Consider the following 19446-nt stretch of genomic DNA (forward strand, 5'->3'; position numbering starts at 1 on the left):
GCTTGCAGTTTTTGGCTTGCAGTTTTTGGCTTGCAGTTTTTGGCTTGCAATTTTTGACTTCCTATTTTGGGCTTCCTATTTTGGGCTTCCTATTTTGGAGTTGTGATTTTATATTTGTTATTCTCAATTTTCAATTTGTGGTTACCAGTTGGCGACTCAAATGCTACGCGTCTACATGTGCAGATGTGCACCTGCACAGTGCAGGCTGCACGCCTTAGGAAATTGGCATAAAACGGGATCCCCGTTTTTCTCAAATAATCCTGTGCACTGTATATGTTTCTTTCTCTTTGGACAAGTGTTTTTCCTGCTCAGGGCAGAAGTAGTTGTACCGATGGGTTCTTATATTTGTTATGGGCGTGTCTACACATGTATAACTTAATAGATTTGTTAATGATTTAGCAACATTTCTTACTTTATTTTGTGTATTTTGTTTATTTTGCCTATTTTGCTTATTTTGCGTATTATGTTTGCCTTTTTTTTTTTTTTTTTTTTTAAAGCTAGCTCTTTGTTATTGTCAAGCAAGGGAGCTCCTCAAACATTACGCATAAAAAGGTTTCTTGGAAAAAAAAAATATATATATATACATATACACTCACATATATGTGAGTGTAACAAAGTGTAGGTTCTCTCGTTGCTTACGCGGCAAATGGGCTAATCGTTTCTTTTTTTCCATCTTGTGTGTTTTACTTTTGTTTGGCATAATAACCCTTCTGTGCAAAAAAAGAAAAATTGAAAAAATGTCATTTTCCCGCAGTCGTGCGTGCAAAAATAAAGTGCAATTATTGGGAGCGGGGGGGAGGAGAAAAAAAAAAAAAAAAAAAAAAATGCGCGAAATGTAGAAATGATTGAAACATAGAACTTTAAGAAAAGACAATAATAACCCCATGAGTAGTCTAAACAACTGGATAAGCTTAGGAACACCTTTTTATATATTAATTTGAACAATGTAAATTATATACTTGTCAAGGGTAATTTAAAAAAAAAAAAAAAAACTTTCTCTTTTGATGTAAGAAGTTAATGAATTAGCTTTATTTTTTTCACTTTGCAAGGTGTAAAATAGCAATACTACAAAACTTATCGTTGTTTGTGTGCGTGGGGGAACGACTTAATATATGCAAAAATTGTAGTTAAACATTTTGATTATTCTATATTATTAATATTTTTTTTTCTAATTTTTATTCTCTTTATCATTTTTTGTTGGTTAAAAAGGTGCATCCAAATGAGGAATTCAAATTGGGTTGAGGGAAATGAACATTTATCACTTCTTTATACGTATCACTAATCAATTTTAAGCCTTTCAGCACGAATGAGGGAAAAAAGAAAAGTAAAAAAAAAAAAAAAAAAAAAGAAGATACTACTACTACTTGGGAGAAATGGTTTGAGTTTCATTTCTTCTGTCGTATTTACAAAGCCAGGTGTTGCTTTTATTTTATTCTTCCCATTAAAATAATCCACCTAATGTCTTGTGGTTTGTGTGCGATTAGGGAGAGTGGGGGGGTTGGAATATATAATTTCCACATGAAATACACACAAGACTATTTAAATAAACATGTTTAGAGTTGGTATATGAATGGAACACTTTTAAAACAATGGTGTATGACATGTGTGCATAAGGTTATGTATGTTTGAATGGATGACCTTTCCCATCTTCGAAATTGACAAAAAAAATTAAAAAAAAATAAAATAATGTTGTATCACATCGCCACAAAAGTGTTTTGTGCCAGCATATTTCTTTCCACATATTTCGTTTACTTTGTTCTATTTTGTTTTTGTTTTACTTTGTCCTATTTTTATTTTTATTTTTATTATTATTATTTTTTTTTTTTTTTTTTTTTTTTTTTGCTATCCCCTTTTCCTAAAATGGGGAATTGGAAAGTAGTGTGTCTCATATTACAAAAGAGAAATTTTTAAAATGAATGAAAAGGTGATGTAATTATTGACGTGAGGATTTATATTGGTTATCATAAAATTTCACACTACTGTTGAGGGGCGGATGAAAAGCGGAGGAATGCTTGTGTGGGGAATCACAAAACTTTGTTAGTTCTACGCGTGCATAATTTTAGATATCTTTTGTGCAAAGACTTTTTTTATTTTTTATTTCCGTCCAATTTTAAACAACAAAAAAATATTTGTGCAGCAAAATTGGGGGGGGTGGGGGAGGGAAAGAAAAAAAAAATGTTAGAGAAATGGAAAAGAAGAAAAAAGAAGAAAAACTTCCTACTTTTACCATAATTAAAACATTTCATCATGCATGCGGAAATTTGTACCTTAAAAGGGTTGTATGTTTGTATGCGTGGGAAATAGGTAAAAGCATGGCCTGAATAAGTGTCATAAAAATGTGGCCTGAATAAGTGTCATAAAAATGTGGCCTGAATAAGTGCACATAAAAATACGGTCTGAAAAATTGCTCATGTATGCATATATAATACATGTATACAACTCCATAAATGAACCTTTTATTTGTTTACCACATTTCGCTAATGCAAATTTTGTTCACGTCCTAAACCACTATGTGTATGTCAATCTCCCTTGCTAAGCAGCATTTAAAACCCGCCACTTTTTTCTCTCTTCTCCTTTCCCTTTATATGCTACTCCCTTAAGTATAATTTTTTTTTTTTTTTTTTTCATGCGGGCATTGCACCTCTGCTGGTATGCGCACTCGAGGGGGATGGCAAGGCAAAAGCTTACAAAGTGGCACAAAAAAATATATTGTTCATGAAAAAAGGGAGGCTGATAAATTATAATATATAAATATATATATATATATATATATATATATATATATATGTATGTATATATATATGTATAGTGCACAATATAAAATTGCCAAAAAAAAAAAAAAAAAAAAAAAAACCAAGGGGAGAAGTGGGGATGTGGAGTAGGAGTTTTAATTTGTATGTATTTTTTCCTCTAAATTTCTTTTTTCTATTGAGATATATTGTGCTACGTGGGAATTGTGGTAAAAAAACCAACACTGTTTTACTACTTATTTTCTCCAACGCTTCAGATGAATATGTCACCATCCCTAATCTTACTGACTGCGTTCAGTCAGTGCCAGAATATGATCAAATGTATATATATATATATATATATATATATATATATATATATATACATATCATATGTACTGTTGTATGTGTATCGGGCATATGTACATATCATTTTACTGTTCCTATGTAGCATGTAATATGTGATCCACTATTTGAGCACTACCCCCCCGGAGTATCCCATCGCTACTGTGTAGCACTTAGATATTGTAAAAATTGTAATATTTTTTTTTTCTATTTAATCTTCTCCTTTTTTTCACATCTTACCTTTTGGAAAAATTTCATGAAAAATTGAAAAGCCATTTTTTTTTTTTTTTTTTTTTATTTTGTTTTACAAAAAGAGAAAAAGAAAAAAAAAGAATTACCAAATATGGCAAAGCTGTAAATTGGCAAATGGATAAATAAATTAAACAGCAAAAAATTTGGGAAAGTTCATAAAATTTTACAAGTAAAACAAAACGGAAAAAGAAAAAAAAAAGAAAAAAAAAAAAAAAAAAAGAAAAAAAATCGCTCTTTGTAAATATATAGGGATTTTTTCCCCACACGGTTTATAAATAATATCGATCAAACAGAAAAAAGCGAGGGAAAAAGCAAGAACAAAACATTCATTTTTATTTATAATTTTAAACAACAAAATTCAGAAGGAAATCATTCAATCATGGCAGTAAGCATATGAGAGATGCATTAGTTTTTTACCCATGTTCTGCATAGCCCACACCTCTATAAATCACATCAGATATATACATATACATGTATATATATATATATATATATATATATATATTTATGTATGTACATAATATTGGCTCATGCGAAAGCATGTATTTTTTTACATATGCGTATTCGTAACTGATGCTTTTGCTCATCCCACACAAAGGGACTGTGACGAAGTGACTATTACGAAGTGGCCCCATCAACCAAAAAAGGGACAAAAAAATCAACACAGAAGCATGTGCATATTCTTACGTACACATATATTTTCACCTGTACATATTGTGACATACGCCAAATTTCCCCTTTACTTTTTAACAGGATAGGTACGAAGATGAAAAAAAGGATGTTGGAAAGAACATGATAAGTTTGAGAAAAAAAAAACAAAAGAAGTGTTTGGAATTGAAGGAGAAGAATATGAAAAAAATAAAGGCACAAAAATTGGTAAGTTACAGATTAGCTGTACAAAAAAAAAAAAAAAAAAAAAAAAAGAAAAAAACTAGAAAAAAACGAATCTATAAATTTTATTCCTTGTAATACAAGTTGCATACATAATGAATGAGAAAAACAAAAGAGAGAAGAGGAGAACAGTTTTTCTTTGTGATATTCAACGTATTAGACCTTTTTAGAAATTTTTTGACATTGTTCGAAAGAGGAAATGGTTGTTGTTATGTGTTTTTTTTTTTTTTTTTTTTTTTTTTTTTAATGAGCTTTTTTACATTTGTATTATGTGCATGGGTATATTACGGCAAATTGTAGAAACGATAAGACCGCAATGACATTTGCAGTAACTTCATTTCACGCCACATCATTTCACTTGTTTCACTTCCCCTTTGTTTGACACTCCCATTTCTCGCAGATTAATAAGAAAAAACGAACCGATTTACGACTACGAACTTTGCGTTACGAAAAGGAATACGAAGAGGAACGGAAAAAAATTGCTGAATTGAAAAGAGAAGCAAGAAAAAATAACTGTTTTTACAGAGAAGCAGAAAAGAAAGTGGTTTTTGTGATAAGATTAAAGGGTGTAAATAAATTGTCACCAAAAGTTCGAAGTGTATTTCGTTTACTAAGACTGTTGCAAATACACAATGGAGTTTTTGTTAAGGTTAACAAGGCAACAAAGGAAATGTTAAAAATTGTGGAACCGTATATTACATATGGATACCCAACCATTTCGACCGTAAGAAAATTATTATATAAAAGAGGTTATATAAAAGTAGGAAAAGTAAGAAAATACGCCAGAAAAAAAATCCAAGATAATCATGAAATTTCAAAACATTTGGGTAAATATAATATTCATGGTATTGAAGATATGATATATCAAATTTATACCTGTGGCCCTGTTTTTAAAAAAGTTAACAATTTCTTATGGGCATTTAAATTAAAACCTCCCAAAAAAGGTTTCAAGGCAAAGAGACATGCATTTAATGAGCCAAGACCTGGTGATTGGGGAAATCGGGAGAACCACATAAATGAGTTGATTAAGCGAATGATATAAGTGGAAAAAATGAAAACTTCCGGCACTCTTCGGTGTGTCTAGACTGGATTTTTTTTTTTTTTTTTTTACATATTATACATTACGCAGAATAGGTTATGCACTACACATTATATATTATACATTATATATTACATATTACATGATATACATTTTATATTTTTTTTTTTTTTTTTTTTTTTTTTTCCCCATTTGTCAGCCATGTTTTACATGCATATGGATATGCGCTATGTGTGTGTGTATACAATTCTGTTTTCAGAGGCTTGGAGTTAAAAATTATACATTTACACGCCACCCATTCCATGCTTTTTTCCTATAAATCACGGGCCGTTTTATGTTTATAATGTAACTTCACGGGAATTATTTCCCCATAGCATTAACTTTTTTACTTTTTAAATCACCAAAAAATTTCAAAAATGTAAATATATATGAATGCTGCACAGGTGTTGTGTACACATGCAACAATTGAAAAAAAAAATTAAAAAAAAATAATGCAAACTTTGTGTATGCATAATGAGAGGTATTTGCTAATACTGATGCTTATTGAAATGTATTTTTTTATAAGAAAACAAAAAGGGACACAGTAGTTCACGATTTGCTTTATTTTCTCATGAATTTAGCAAGTTTTATTTTGTAATTTATTATAGGGGGGGGGAGGGGGGCTCCATTCTATTATGACCCACACATATGTATGATTATTTCTGTTATGGTATATATATATATATATATATATATACTCCTTGCACCCCTAACACCACTCCTTGTAGTCATAATAATAGCTTGCACTCATGGGAATATGTATTTTCTCCGCTATGCATATATATCTATTATATACATTATGAAGATACACTTTACAGGATTATACACCAATGAGATGTGCACGAAATAAAAAAAAAAAAAAAATATAGGAACATCGTGCTGATGGGAAAATATGTTTTGTTCTGACTTCTCCTAAAAGGACAATTTCTCATACACGTCTATAGAACAACTGAAGGAGAAAATACGTGTCGTTTTCAGGTTAAGAGAATGCAAAAAAAAAAAGGAAACTCAAAAAAAAAAATGAGCTTTATTCACATCCCATTCCCAACTTCTTATAGCATCCTTTGGTTTCAAAATAATACTCTATGGCAATTTACCTACATCCCCTCTCTCTCTTAGATTTTTTTTTTTTTTTTGTTTTCTAAGTAGGTATAAAAAATAAATGGCTTATTTTCATCGCACCTTTAAAATATACATAATATATATCTCCTTGTTCAATGGAGTTGATTACCCCGATGAAAATATGAGAGGGTTTTCTAATGAGAGGAAGAGTCCATCTATACACGTTGACAGTATGATAATAATATTCTTACTGCTCATGGATTTTTTTTTTTTTTTTTCTATTTTCATCCCTTCTTCATGAAGATTTAAAAAAAAAAAAAAAAAAAAATACGTATCATTGGGAAAGAAGCGTTGTACACTAGTGCATAATACATAAATATAGCCATGCTTTGTATATATAACATGAATATGTAATGCATATATGGAGTTACATGCATTTACCAGTAGAATGATTGTCGAGGGAAAGCAGCTCAGAAAGCCATAGTTGGCAATAAGGCCACTTTCAGCGCTCACTGACCCTTCCCCCCCAAAACAATATTATAAAAAGGTAAAAGAAGTATAATATATATATATATATATATACACATATTATATACATATATATATAAAACTGTTTTATTTTACTCGCGAAAATTTTCTAATGCATATTTACAAGTTTACATATGGACGTTTTGTTTTATTTTATTATTTTGTTTATTTATTTTTTTTTTTAATTGTAACTCCTTCGTTAATATTTTTATGCAGTTTTTTTGCTGACCTGTTAGGTATTTTTTTTTTTTTTTTTTTTTTTTTTTTTTTTTTTTTTTTTTTTTTTTTTTTTTTTTTTTTATTTTTTTTTTTTTTTTTTTTTTTTTCTTTTTTTTTTTTTTTTTTTTTTTTTTTTTTTTTTTTTTCTTTGCGTATTTTTATTTGATATACTGAACGAAGATAGCAAGCTTTATTAATTTAAAATTTTTTTAAACACTTTCGCGAACCTATTTGGAGAGCTACAATTAACAACAGTTTAGCAACTTGACCCTTTTTTTTCTGTTTTTCCACATTTTCCAATCTTTTAAAAATGACTGACGTCGAAAGTGTTGAGAACAACGTGGTAATCGAGGAGAATACCGTGTTTGACCAAACCACAGCAATACAGAAGGTAAGGGAAAAAAAAAAAAAAAAAATGACAAAAAAGAGGGAGTTTATTTTATTATACATTATTATTAGCGTTACAATATAAAGGAGGGCAGTATGAAAGAATATATTATATGAACATTAACGAATGAGTATTAGTTTTTTTTTTTTTTTTTTTTTTTTTTTTCCCCTTTTTTATACCGAATGATATCTTTTTGCGCCATGTTTAAATGTGTAGAGGGATACAATTTGTTTAAACGATTTTGGAATTTTTATAAATCACTATTTGCTGCACGAACTTTTTTACTACCCATATGCAGGTTTTAAAGAATGCGTTGGTTCACGATGGGCTAAAAATAGGAATACGGGAAGTCATCAAGTCTATCGAATCGAAGGAAGCAAAGGTTTGTTTCTTGTCTAACGTATGTTCTGAGCCAGCATATAAAAAATTAATTACTGCCTTATGTGCTGAAAAAAATATTCCCTTATTTATGATTGATAATGACAGCAAGGATTTAGGCCAATGGGTTGGTCTGTTCAAATTAGACAAAGAAGGAAATGCCAGAAAAATTATTGGTGCAAGTTCCGTTTCCATTATTGACTTTGGTGAAGAATCTGCAGAGAGAGACTTTTTAATGCAACAGAATCAGACACCAACCCCAGCCTAAGATGAACTGTAAGAGATATCATACCTGTGTGTTTTTGCTACAAATAATGAAGCTATCAATATAGCACTTATGTATGCATACGGGATCACATATGTCTTTATAAAAGGCAATATATATATATATATATATATACACTCTTTTGTGTAATTTTTTTTTTTTTTTTCAATTTTGCATGAATACTTACCTGTAGGAAATATGTCATTATTTATTGTTACCATGTATGGAGTTGTAAAGTGCCATTTTTTGTAACTAAAAATATGCTTCACATGTTTTCTTGCACTTCACATGTTTAATAGATAAAAGAAAGAAAAAAAAAAAAAAAAAAATTTTTAAATAAAACGTTTAACTGAATAAAAGCTAGTCATCCTTTTCTTGAAAATCGAGCGGAGGGGAGAAATAGATAAAGAGGATGATATAACATGCTTGGTATGATAGGAGGACACAATATTACACTTCCCTCAATTTTTCACATTCCACATGCGCCAAATATACATATCCAAATGTGTTGCAACTTAAGTGGTGCATAAACTTTTAAAAATTATAGATAAGCAAAATCGGTTTATATCGTAGGAACAACGGGGCTCTTCATGCAATTTGCCTTCTTTTAATCATTTGTGAATAATTTTAGAGAAGCCTATACAAAATATTTTCCATTTTATTTCACAACCCCTTCTATACACACACGTACTATACATTTAGAACTGTTACGAAAAATATAAAAAATGGGCTTGAAAATAGAATATTTCAATGGAGCGTTTTTTTTTTTTTGAACAGCCTTTTTTTCATGTGTGTTAGTTTTTTCATCTAGTGAAATATACTCAGTATAGGAAAAATATTTTTTCCAAAATTGCCATGAATGTAATATGTTTATACATTTCTTTATGAATATTTTTTCGTAATTCGCTTGTTTCTTTTTTTTTTTTTTTTTTATTTGTGCATGAATATATTTACTGATCATGCAGGAGCTCATAACTTTTATGTGAAAAAAATATAAAAAATAAAAAAAATGATATCAAACAATGATAAATATTAAAAATAAGAGAATAAAATAATATGTAATAATGAAAAGTTCACTTCATGTATACATAGTAGGTAACGCACATTTTTTTTTTTTTATTAAAAACAGGGAAACGATAAACCATGCGAGTGGATATTTATACACACAAAGGCGGAGAATTTTATCGTTATAATTCAGTGCAGAGGAAAAAAAAAAAAAAAATATATATATATATATATATATATATTATTTATAATCCTATCTATAGGTTTACAAATTATGATCTTGGTTTTTCTTTCTTTTCCTTAAAGAGAGCTAAGAGGGACACTCTGGCAACTTTAACTACTTTAAATTTAACACCTGGCAAATCACCGACTGAATGACCACTTCTACCAAATCCTGAAACTAACACTTCATCATTTTCATCTATAAAATTCAAACAACCATCACCAGGAACGAATGCTGTAATCTTCTTTCCGTTCTTAATTAATTGCACACGCACACATTTTCGGTAGGCGGAATTGGGCTGTAAAAATGAAGAGATGTATACAATGTATCCAGTGCAGTGAAAGAAGTGAAAGAAGTGAAAGAAGTGTAAGAAGTGTAAGAAGTGTAAGAAGTGTAAGAAGTAATGAGCTCTAAGGCTACAAAAAAGAAAAAAAAAAAAAAAAGGGAACAATAACAGAAAAATCACAAAAAAATAACGAGAAAATAACAAAATACTTGTTAGCAAGCATACGGATTTAATGGAATGTGCACAAATTTAATCATTCACTCGTTCACATGAATTGTCCAAAAAAAAATTTAACATATTTTTATGCATAAAAAAATCATAAAAACAAAAAAAGCGTTAATTTGATTTCAGAGTTTATTATATCCATTTTTTGACTCATGAGCTAGTTATACTATAGCCTCATGAAACACAAATGGAAATGGGGGGGGGGGCAGGGCGGAGCAGGTGTTATCATCATATCATAATAATCATCATAATCACTCTCCATCATCTCCCCTTTTGCCATTCTTCAGATTAGTTCTCGGTAATAAAACCACTATGTACTATAACTACCATTAGTTATTTCGTTTCGTTTACTTTCTTTCCGTTTTTTTACATGGACAAATCGAAACCACTTTTTTTTTTCTTTTTTTTTTTTTTTTTTTCTCTCTCCATTTTTTTTAACCTGTTTAGCTTCAATTGCCACTTTCTCTACAACAATACCCTTGGCATGTGAACTTCCTCTGAAAGGGTTGGACTTCCATCTAGTTCCTAAATGTGATTTTTTGTACCCTTTATCTGCCCATCTTTGGGTTCTCCTTCTTATTCGCAATTTTCTCGCTGCTCTATGTCCACGTGGTTTTCCTGTTCAGATTTGTAAATTGAATACAAGTATGTATGAGTAATGGATCCTATTGTATTGTGCGGGTCCAATATGTGTATACATAAAAATATGTTTATGTAACATGTATGAAGAGATTAAGGGAGGGTGTGGCTAAAAGAATTAACGGGCATATCATTATGTCACCATTCCTTGAAATGAAAATATATATTTATATGTACTCATGCTTCAATTCCTTCCATGGTAACATAATGACATGTCCATCAATTCTTTTAGCTCCCATCCCCCCATGATCCCTCCCCTTATGTACTACTTTTCCCATCCGTATACGCAGCAGAATGTCAATTATTACATTCATTGTACAGTCTCTCAAGATGTAACGATTTTGTTCGCATATATAAAGAAAAAAAAAAAAAAAAAAAACACGTAAAATAAGCATCGTGGGAGGTAATGGCTTTAAAAATAATCACATTTCACTCATGTCAAGTATGTATGATAAGGCGCATAAGTTTTACCTGATCCCATGTTTCCTTATGGTAATTTTAAAACTTATATATATATATATATATATGTACGTATATATATATGTGTTAATTTTTTGTAAAGGGGAAATATAGTTAATTCTTTTTATATTATCACTGTTTTTTTTTTTTTTTTTGTATAAAATAAAAAAAAAAAAAAAGTTTTAATGATTTTGTGAGAACAAAAAAAAAAAAAAAAAATTATATTTAAAAATGTTGACAATTTTTACATTTATATATATCTACAGGATAATGTGGATCATTTTTTTTTTTTTTTTTTTTTTATAAAAAAAAAAAAAAAAAAAGTTTTAATGATTTTGTGAGAAAAAAAAAAAAAAAAAAAAATTATATTGAAAAATGTTGACAATTTTTACATGTATATATATCTACAGGATAATGTGGATCATTTTTTTTTTTTTTTTTAATTTTGTCGTACGTGCTTCTTCCCCGGTTCTTGTTTGAGTATTTCCATTCCACTCTACTGTAACAAGGTATGTGCATAATATATATAAAATGGATTATGTAAATATATGTACATATATACGTATTTTTATATGTACATATATATGCATTTTTATATGTACATATATGCATATGTTAAACGGTTTGAGCCTGTGAGTTGAAGGTCAACACTTCCCCCTTGTGTACCTTTTCGCAAGTATGCTACTTCATACGAAATGTTACATATATATATAATATTATAGCACATAAAATGCTACCATTATCCACACTTTTTATTCTCGTCACCAGTATTATGTGCCCAGCAAAATGAGGCATAATAAATGTAATACTTATATATATTTATATGTATATGTATTTATACTAGTGCAAATTGCATATATAATATATGAGTAATAAGGGTACCAAAAAAGAGGTGGAAAAAAGCAGGCGCGTTAAGTGGTCCGGAAAAAAAAAAAAAATCTGCCTATTCATTTAGGGGTATATTTAAACATTTCGGTGGGAACTGTAATGTGGGATATTATTACATATTCGTGCATTTTCGCATTTAAAAGAAAAAAAAAAAATTCATATATATTCATATGCTGTTCTATATATATGTCACGAATTTGTGTCGTATGAATAATACGTATTGAAGCTTATGTAATGCGTGCCATATAGTATAGTCATTTATACATGCATACATATGTACATATATATATATATATCTACATTTGTTATATATTATAAGGTCCCCTTCCACATCAGGCCTTGCTAGAAAGGGACATAATATGCCTTAGCCTCTACTTTTTTCTTAAAAAACCCTTTTCCTTTTGAGTTGAAAAAAAAAAAAAAAATGAGCGCTACAATTAGGATTACATTTATTCGTTTACGGAGCTTGAGTAGTATATTTATGTAATTATAAGTATGCATACTCGAACAACAGCTAGGTATGTGAAACTGAGCAGAGATATGAGGGGAAGGTGATCTAAGGGGGGGAAGTGCATACAGGAATATATATGCATTATCGGAAATATTCAATGAAAAGTATATATAGGGAGAGATTGGTTGCTTTTTTCTTAGCACATAACTTCTAACTAGTCAACGGATTAATTCCTGAGGAAAGAGCACAAATATTGTTGTATATATTTTACACAAGACTGTGTAGGTCTTCCGAATATACATATATGTATATACACATATATATGTTTATGTGTCCAACGTGGGATTTTTTCCCTATTATTCATTTTGATTTTACACTACATTTCGGTCGAACCTATCACAATTTTATTGTTTACGTAATGATGTACACTCGATGTGTTTTCCCTTTTTTTTTTTTTTTTTTTTTTTGACATGAATTCACGTTTTTCCATTCTAAACTTTAATAGCATTATGAAAAAAAAAAAAAAAAAAAAAAAAAAAAAAAAAAATAATAATAAATGTATACATATATATATGTTATACATACAAGTATGTATGACTGTGCAGGTAAATTCTGTGTTCGTCCCATTTAGCTGTAACAAATTTATAAAGAGGAATTTTGGTTAAGAGGAAAAATGCATATATTTAGTTAAACGATGGATAAAGCTAGATAATAATACACATTTCCTATATGTTATTTAGTCATGCAGAAATGTGAAATTAGGTGTTCCTTAAAATATTCACGTTTATAATTGATACATAAAGTATACCCGGACCATGTTCCTTTATTTAATTATTTTTTTTTTTTTTTTATTCTGCACAACAGAATGATTGAAATTTATTTTCAGGTTAATATAATTTTTTGATTTTTCCGTATTTAAATATGTTCACAATTTAGTCTTCCCCTTTCCAAAAAAAAAAAAAAAAAAATGTGTTAAATTAAGAATATGTTCCTCATTTACACAATTACTTAAATTTCCTTAAAACTTATCAATTTGGAAGTAATAAAAAAAATATCTCTCCAAGTATATAGAACGTTTTCTTTTTAATTATGAACAAAATGAAAAGACAGATAAAGGGGGGTGGGGTGGTGGGAGAGTAATATTAATTCGGCTCAGTTTCTTCTCCCTACAACATCATCAGGGTAGGAAGATGTGTGCATATATGTAAGTTACATATGAGGCACAAAATTGGAAAGTAAAAAAAAAAAAAAAGAAACATAAAAAAAAAGGTCCCTATGCTCGCGCATGTTGGGTAAAATCCCTTAACCCAAGGCAGCACAATGTGTCAATGTCATTGTGTTATAAAATGTGTTAAAATAAAATAAAATAACTTCCTATGATTTGTGCTACTCACATATAAATGTTATGCATACGTATATGAAAAAATGTGTGCATGTGTTTATTTATAAGCACATATATATATGTACACAATATGTCGTGGTCTAATTTTTGCGCGCCACCCCCCCCTATTAGGCGAAGTAAAGCAAAGTATAAAATTTTCAAACCCTGTTTTGCTCTTTTCCAAAGAAGGGTGATAAAAGGTGACCACAAAAAAATGTAAAAAAAAAGAAGGAAAAGATGGCCACATATAGTATTATTAAACCGTAAAAACTGACATAGCAGAGTGTGGGTATCATCTCCATACCTCTCACCTTTTCTCCTACCTACACCTACACTCTACATGAAAAATATACATATATAAATGATATATTTGGTTGACATAATTTTTTATTAATTTTTTTTTTTTTTTTTTTTTTTTTTTTTTTTATTCTCTTTTTTCGCTTTATTCATTATTTTTCTTTTTATTCTTTTTTCTTCCACATTAGTATAGGGAGTAAAATTTAGCAATCGCCATAGAAGTGTCAAAAAAAAACGCTGCCTATTTATTGAATTACATGTTATCTGTTTGTTAATTTTATTTATTTCCCCTTTTTTTTTTTTTTTTTTTTTTTTTTTTATACACCCAGTTCTTGGACTATTTTTATTTACCCACCCTTGCTATCCCCTATTATGCATTTTTTTTTTTTTTTTTTATCCTCCACGTCGTCTCTCATAATTAATAAATAATCACTGCAGTTTGAAAATTCTTTCAAAATAGATTTTCTTATAACATGCACAAGAACACCTACAAGTTTCAAAAAGGCTGAGATCATTTCGTACACGACTCGTTCTTTTCCCTCTCCTGTCGTCAGTGGCACACATAAATATAAAGCCCATAAATATGTAACCCGTAAATACATAAATCCCAGAACAGATTAATATCAAAATATATAAACCTTAAAATATATAAATCTAGAAATATATAAATTTTGAAATATATACACAATCCTTAGCAAAGGTAAGCATATATATATAACGTACACTCGCAACCAGAGAATTTGTGTATGCTTATAATCATACACATGTGAATGAGCTCTGTCGACATGGAACTTGTAAAAGATTAGCAAAGAATGGTCAGGGCCTTGTTGTTTGCTCTGCATCTTCATGTGTATCTATTCCAAAGATTACATATGCATTACAAAATATGGAAACTTGCTTGTTGGGAAATGTTTCCGTATTAGACATGTACTTTCATGCGATATTATTCCTCCAGTGGAACAGCATAGTATTTTTAGAATCACATGCACACTGGCACAACAAGGACTGAGAGAGAGAAATGTATCTCCCGCATTAGCTGCCTCATTAGCTACCTCATTAGCTGCCTCATTAGCTACCTCATTAGCTACCTCACTAGCTGCCTCATTAGCTACCTCATTAGCTACCTCATTAGCTACCTCACTAGCTGCCTCATTAGCTACCTCATTAGCTGCCTCTTTAATTGCCTACACCCCTTCCTTTTCATGCTCCTTTTTCTTTTTTTTTTTTTTTCCCCCCCTGCCCATCCAAAACCCAGATGAACACCATCGTACCCGATATTCTAAAACAGGGAGCACAAGAGGACAAGGGAGAAATCGCGAGGTTGCAATATTTCGTTGGTGCAATTGCTGTTGGAGATTTAGTGAAAAGCACTCTAGGGCCACGTGGATTGGATAAAATATTAACTCCATTAAATATAGAAGGAGCGAGAAGTCATCAACATACAGTGACAAATGATGGAGCCACGATACTTAAATCAGTTTGGTTGGATAACCCAGTTTCTAAAATATTAGTAGATGTAAGTATGCAACAGGATAATAAATGTGGAGATGGAACAACAGGTGTGGTAGTGTTAGCTGCTGAGATGTTAAGAAATGCTGAGATATTGATTGAAAATAAAATTCATCCCCAAATTATTTGTGATGGATTTCGTATGGCATTACAAGCAGCAAGAGATGCTTTAGAAAGATCGTGTTTTAGTCATGATATGAATTCTGATTTGTTTAAAGAGGATATGCTTAAGATTGCAAGAACAACATTGTCATCTAAATTGTTGACTCATGAAAAGGAGCATTTTTCTAATTTAGCTGTAAATGCAATATTAAGAATAAAAGAAAATTTGAATTTAGATTTGATTCAGATTATTAAAAAAACAGGAGGGACTATAAAAGATTCTTATTTAGAAGATGGTTTCATATTGGAGAAAAAAATTGGAATAAATCAGCCGAAAAGTTTAACAAAATGTAATGTTATGATAGCTAATACTCCTATGGATACGGATAAAATAAAAATATATGGAACCAAGGTAAATGTAAACAGTTTCGAAGATATACAAGATTTAGAAAATGAAGAAAAATTAAAAATGAAAAAAAAGGTAGAAAATATTATCGCACATGGATGTAATGTTTTTATTAACAGACAATTAATTTATAATTATCCTGAACAAATTTTTCGAGAAAATAATGTTATGACTATTGAACACAGTGATTTTGATGGAATGGAAAGATTAGCTAGCTGTTTAGGAGCAGAAATTGCATCTACTTTTGAAAAAGATTTAAATATTCAACTAGGCTATTGTGAAAAAATTGAAGAAGTTATCATAGGAGAGGACAAATTAATTCGTTTCTCAGGTTGTAAAAAAAATGGTGCATGTACAATTATACTCAGAGGTGCATCAACTCATATTCTGGAAGAAAGTGAAAGATCATTACATGATGCATTAGCTGTTCTGGCTGAAACCATGAAAGATAATAGAGTTGTTCTCGGTGCTGGATGTGCTGAAATGCTTATGAGTAATGCTGTTGATAATTTAGCAAGAACAGTTGAAGGGAAGAGGAGTTTAGCCATTGAAGCATTTGCGAAGGCCTTGCGACAAATACCAACTTATATATTGGATAATGGAGGATTTGACAGCTCAGAAATTGTAAGCAAAATTAGAGCTCATCACACCAAAGGAAACACATACGCAGGAATCGATATTAACAATGGAGATGTGGGAAATGTAATGGAGTTGGGTATCTACGAATCTTACAATTCTAAGTTATCTCAGCTCACATCTGCGACTGAGGCAGTGGAGATGATTCTTAGAGTGGATGACATAATTAAGTGTGCTCCTAGAAAGAGGAGCGGCATCTAGATCACGCCATCACCCCATCGCAGGGACGAAACCATGAAGATTGGAATCTTCAAGATTGGAATCACCAAGGTTGGAATCCTCAAGATTGGAATCACCAAGGTTGGAATCCTCAAGATTGGAATCTTCAAGATTGGAGTCACCAAGGTTGCCTTATCAGCACGACTAATGCAAATCTCCACTTCTGCACCTCTGCATAATGTGGAATTCACCCCTCCGCCAACCTTATCAGTAATGATGTTCTCAATTGAAAATGCATTCCACATTGCACACACCTGGTACACATATGCTTTTTCATGAAGCGTAAGAATCAACTCACAGCACAAAAAAAAAGTTGCTTTTTGTGTGTATGTACTGTACATATAGGAAAGTATATACGTTTTGTTATGTTTATGGCTGTTTGAGGGAATGGCCTATTGTAGTCCCTATTGTGTGCATGCTACACGTATCTACATGTCACATGTACATATATAACCACGTATACACTTTTTTGCACTTTTTTTTTTTTTTTTTTTTTTTTTTCACGTTTATGTATGTGTATCCATGTTTTTATGCATGCTTATGCATGCTTACAGATTAATTAACGTGTTAAATTGATCAAAACTCACGGATAAAAAAAATAAATAAATAATAAATAAAGTCAAAAAAAAAAAAAATACAAATAATAAGGGATCGTAAAAATGGTAGTATAATATATACAAACCGTGTGTACGTGTTCCTATCGTTTAACCAAATTTCAGCTAAACATTTGGGAACAGAAAAAACACTCCTCATCAGGTGAGGTATATATATATATATATATCTGAAATAATGACTGAACGGTATGTGATAAAAAAAAAGGTTATGAATCAGCATTTTCACAGATAAACGTAGAAATATTTGCTTAACAATTTGTCCATTTTTTTTTTTTTTTTTTCCTGTCACACAAAGTCTCCGGTGGGTTTTGTCACACACACCCCACAAGTATAAGAGCAAAAGAATGTATATGCGTGTAAGTATCCTCCATATGTAACCGCTGCACAAACTTCAAATCGATTTAAGGAGGAAATCTTTTGCATAATTTTTTATAAAATGTTTTCTGTTAAAGCACGGGCGATAGCTTTTCCTCGCGTGTTTTTTGTCCCAATCACTGAAGTGGAAAAAAAAAAAAAAAAAAAAAAAAAAAAATAATAAAATAAAAAAAAATAAAATGGTGAAAAAAGTGAAGTCCTACGTGTGAAGTAGTGCGGACACGGACGTAGTAAATATAACATGGTTAGTACATGGAAGCAACAAAAATATGATAATAAGAAAAAAAGTAGACAACCCAACCCGCAAGCTACACACGGTAACCGCATAACTGTAGGTAGGTAAAAAAAAAAAGAAAAAAAAAATTCTTACTAATTGTCAAAGTTTGTAGATACATTATCGCTGATATTTTTGAAATTGAGAAACAATTTGCTTCCACCGTACATGGTCACCAAAGAGCACAAGAGAATCTGCGCGATGAGCTGCGAGGGAAAGTTCCACAAAACAATCGTAGAATATATTTGTACATATACATGTGTATACATGTAGTGAAACATTTTATATGTTTCGGGTATAGAGCGAGACAAACTGTGGACAAAATTATCTTTTTTTTTTTTTTTTTTTTTTTTTTTTGCTCATTTTTTTATTACTGTGTACGGTATGGTAAAATGATCAATGCTGTCGTTCTCCAACTTGAATTCGCTGAGGACTATTTCACGTGGTGTTGTATATATGGGAGAAATAAGAGTTTGCGATGGGTGGAGAGACATTAAAAGAGGTCTTGAGCACACCATGTGCATGGTATATGCATATGTATACATAACGTGCAAGAGTATGTACAAGTGCATGTGCAAGTGCATATTTATATGTTCATGAATTCATTAGCGTGCTATTGCTTAATGCTATAATGTGCTGAACTTACGTAGGTATACTGTGTGTCCACTTTTCGCAAGGGATGCTAAACCCAACAGTGTGATAGAAACTGATAATCCCCAAATCATCTTTTTTTTCTTTTTTTTTTCTTTTTTTTTTTCTCCGATCCTTTTATTCTCCTCGTTTAACTCCCTTCTTGTTCATACATAAAAAGTGTTTCGTGAGTATTACTCCTTTTGCAAATGGGCTCCCTTCCACCTCGATTGCAAAAGAGGAAAAATTTTCCTTTGCATGAATTCGGTATGTTATGGGTTATGCTTGGTACAAGAATGGAATATGCTTGGTACAAGAATGGAATATGTTTGGTACAAGAATGGAATATGTTTGGTACAAGAATGGAATATGTTTGGTACAAGAATGGAATATGTTTGGTACAAGAATGGAATATGTTTAATCTACGTTTCTGTCACGTTCTGTCACGTTCTGTCATGTTCTGTCATGTTCTGTCACGCTCTGTCACGCTCTGTCACGCTCTGTCACGTTTTGTCACGCTCTGTCACGTTTTGTCATGTTCTGTCACGTTTTGTCATGTTCTGTCACGTTTTGTCATGTTCTGTCACGTTTTGTCATGTTCTGTCAAGTTTCTGCTATGTTTGATTTCTTTACGTGTGTTTCTTTTCTTGAATGTCCATAAATCCTGAGTGCTACTATCTAGAGGTGGAGAA

At 30.7% G+C, this 19446-nt stretch overlaps 5 protein-coding genes across 5 annotated transcripts; 3 read left to right on the forward strand and 2 right to left on the reverse strand.

Moving 5' to 3' along the window:
- Positions 1 to 3705: 3705 nt before the first annotated feature.
- On the forward strand, positions 3706 to 5259 carry PGO_083130 (60S ribosomal protein L7; the record flags this gene model as incomplete). Its single annotated transcript, XM_028687535.1, has 3 exons — positions 3706 to 3711; positions 4080 to 4202; positions 4618 to 5259. The coding sequence occupies 3 exons, from the start codon at positions 3706 to 3708 to the stop codon at positions 5257 to 5259; spliced, it is 771 nt and encodes a 256-aa protein (XP_028543336.1).
- Positions 5260 to 7414: 2155 nt separating this feature from the next.
- On the forward strand, positions 7415 to 8138 carry PGO_083140 (40S ribosomal protein S12; the record flags this gene model as incomplete). The annotated part of the gene is made up of 2 exons (XM_028687536.1): positions 7415 to 7495; positions 7791 to 8138. 2 exons carry the CDS (start codon positions 7415 to 7417, stop codon positions 8136 to 8138), a joined length of 429 nt encoding a protein of 142 aa, XP_028543337.1.
- A 1274-nt stretch (positions 8139 to 9412) lies between these two features.
- Positions 9413 to 10994, reverse strand: PGO_083150 (40S ribosomal protein S23; the record flags this gene model as incomplete). Its single annotated transcript, XM_028687537.1, has 3 exons — positions 9413 to 9661; positions 10314 to 10492; positions 10985 to 10994. The coding sequence occupies 3 exons, from the start codon at positions 10992 to 10994 to the stop codon at positions 9413 to 9415; spliced, it is 438 nt and encodes a 145-aa protein (XP_028543338.1).
- A 4250-nt stretch (positions 10995 to 15244) lies between these two features.
- On the forward strand, positions 15245 to 16843 carry PGO_083160 (T-complex protein 1, beta subunit; the record flags this gene model as incomplete). The annotated part of the gene is made up of 1 exon (XM_028687538.1): positions 15245 to 16843. The coding sequence occupies one exon, from the start codon at positions 15245 to 15247 to the stop codon at positions 16841 to 16843; it is 1599 nt and encodes a 532-aa protein (XP_028543339.1).
- A 1023-nt stretch (positions 16844 to 17866) lies between these two features.
- On the reverse strand, positions 17867 to 18849 carry PGO_083170 (hypothetical protein, conserved; the record flags this gene model as incomplete). Its single annotated transcript, XM_028687539.1, has 4 exons — positions 17867 to 17969; positions 18221 to 18330; positions 18499 to 18557; positions 18771 to 18849. 4 exons carry the CDS (start codon positions 18847 to 18849, stop codon positions 17867 to 17869), a joined length of 351 nt encoding a protein of 116 aa, XP_028543340.1.
- Between the last annotated feature and the right edge of the window lie 597 nt (positions 18850 to 19446).

Source organism: Plasmodium gonderi (assembly GCF_002157705.1).
Source record: "Plasmodium gonderi DNA, contig: Chr08, whole genome shotgun sequence".
Taxonomy (NCBI): Eukaryota; Apicomplexa; class Aconoidasida; order Haemosporida; family Plasmodiidae; genus Plasmodium; species Plasmodium gonderi.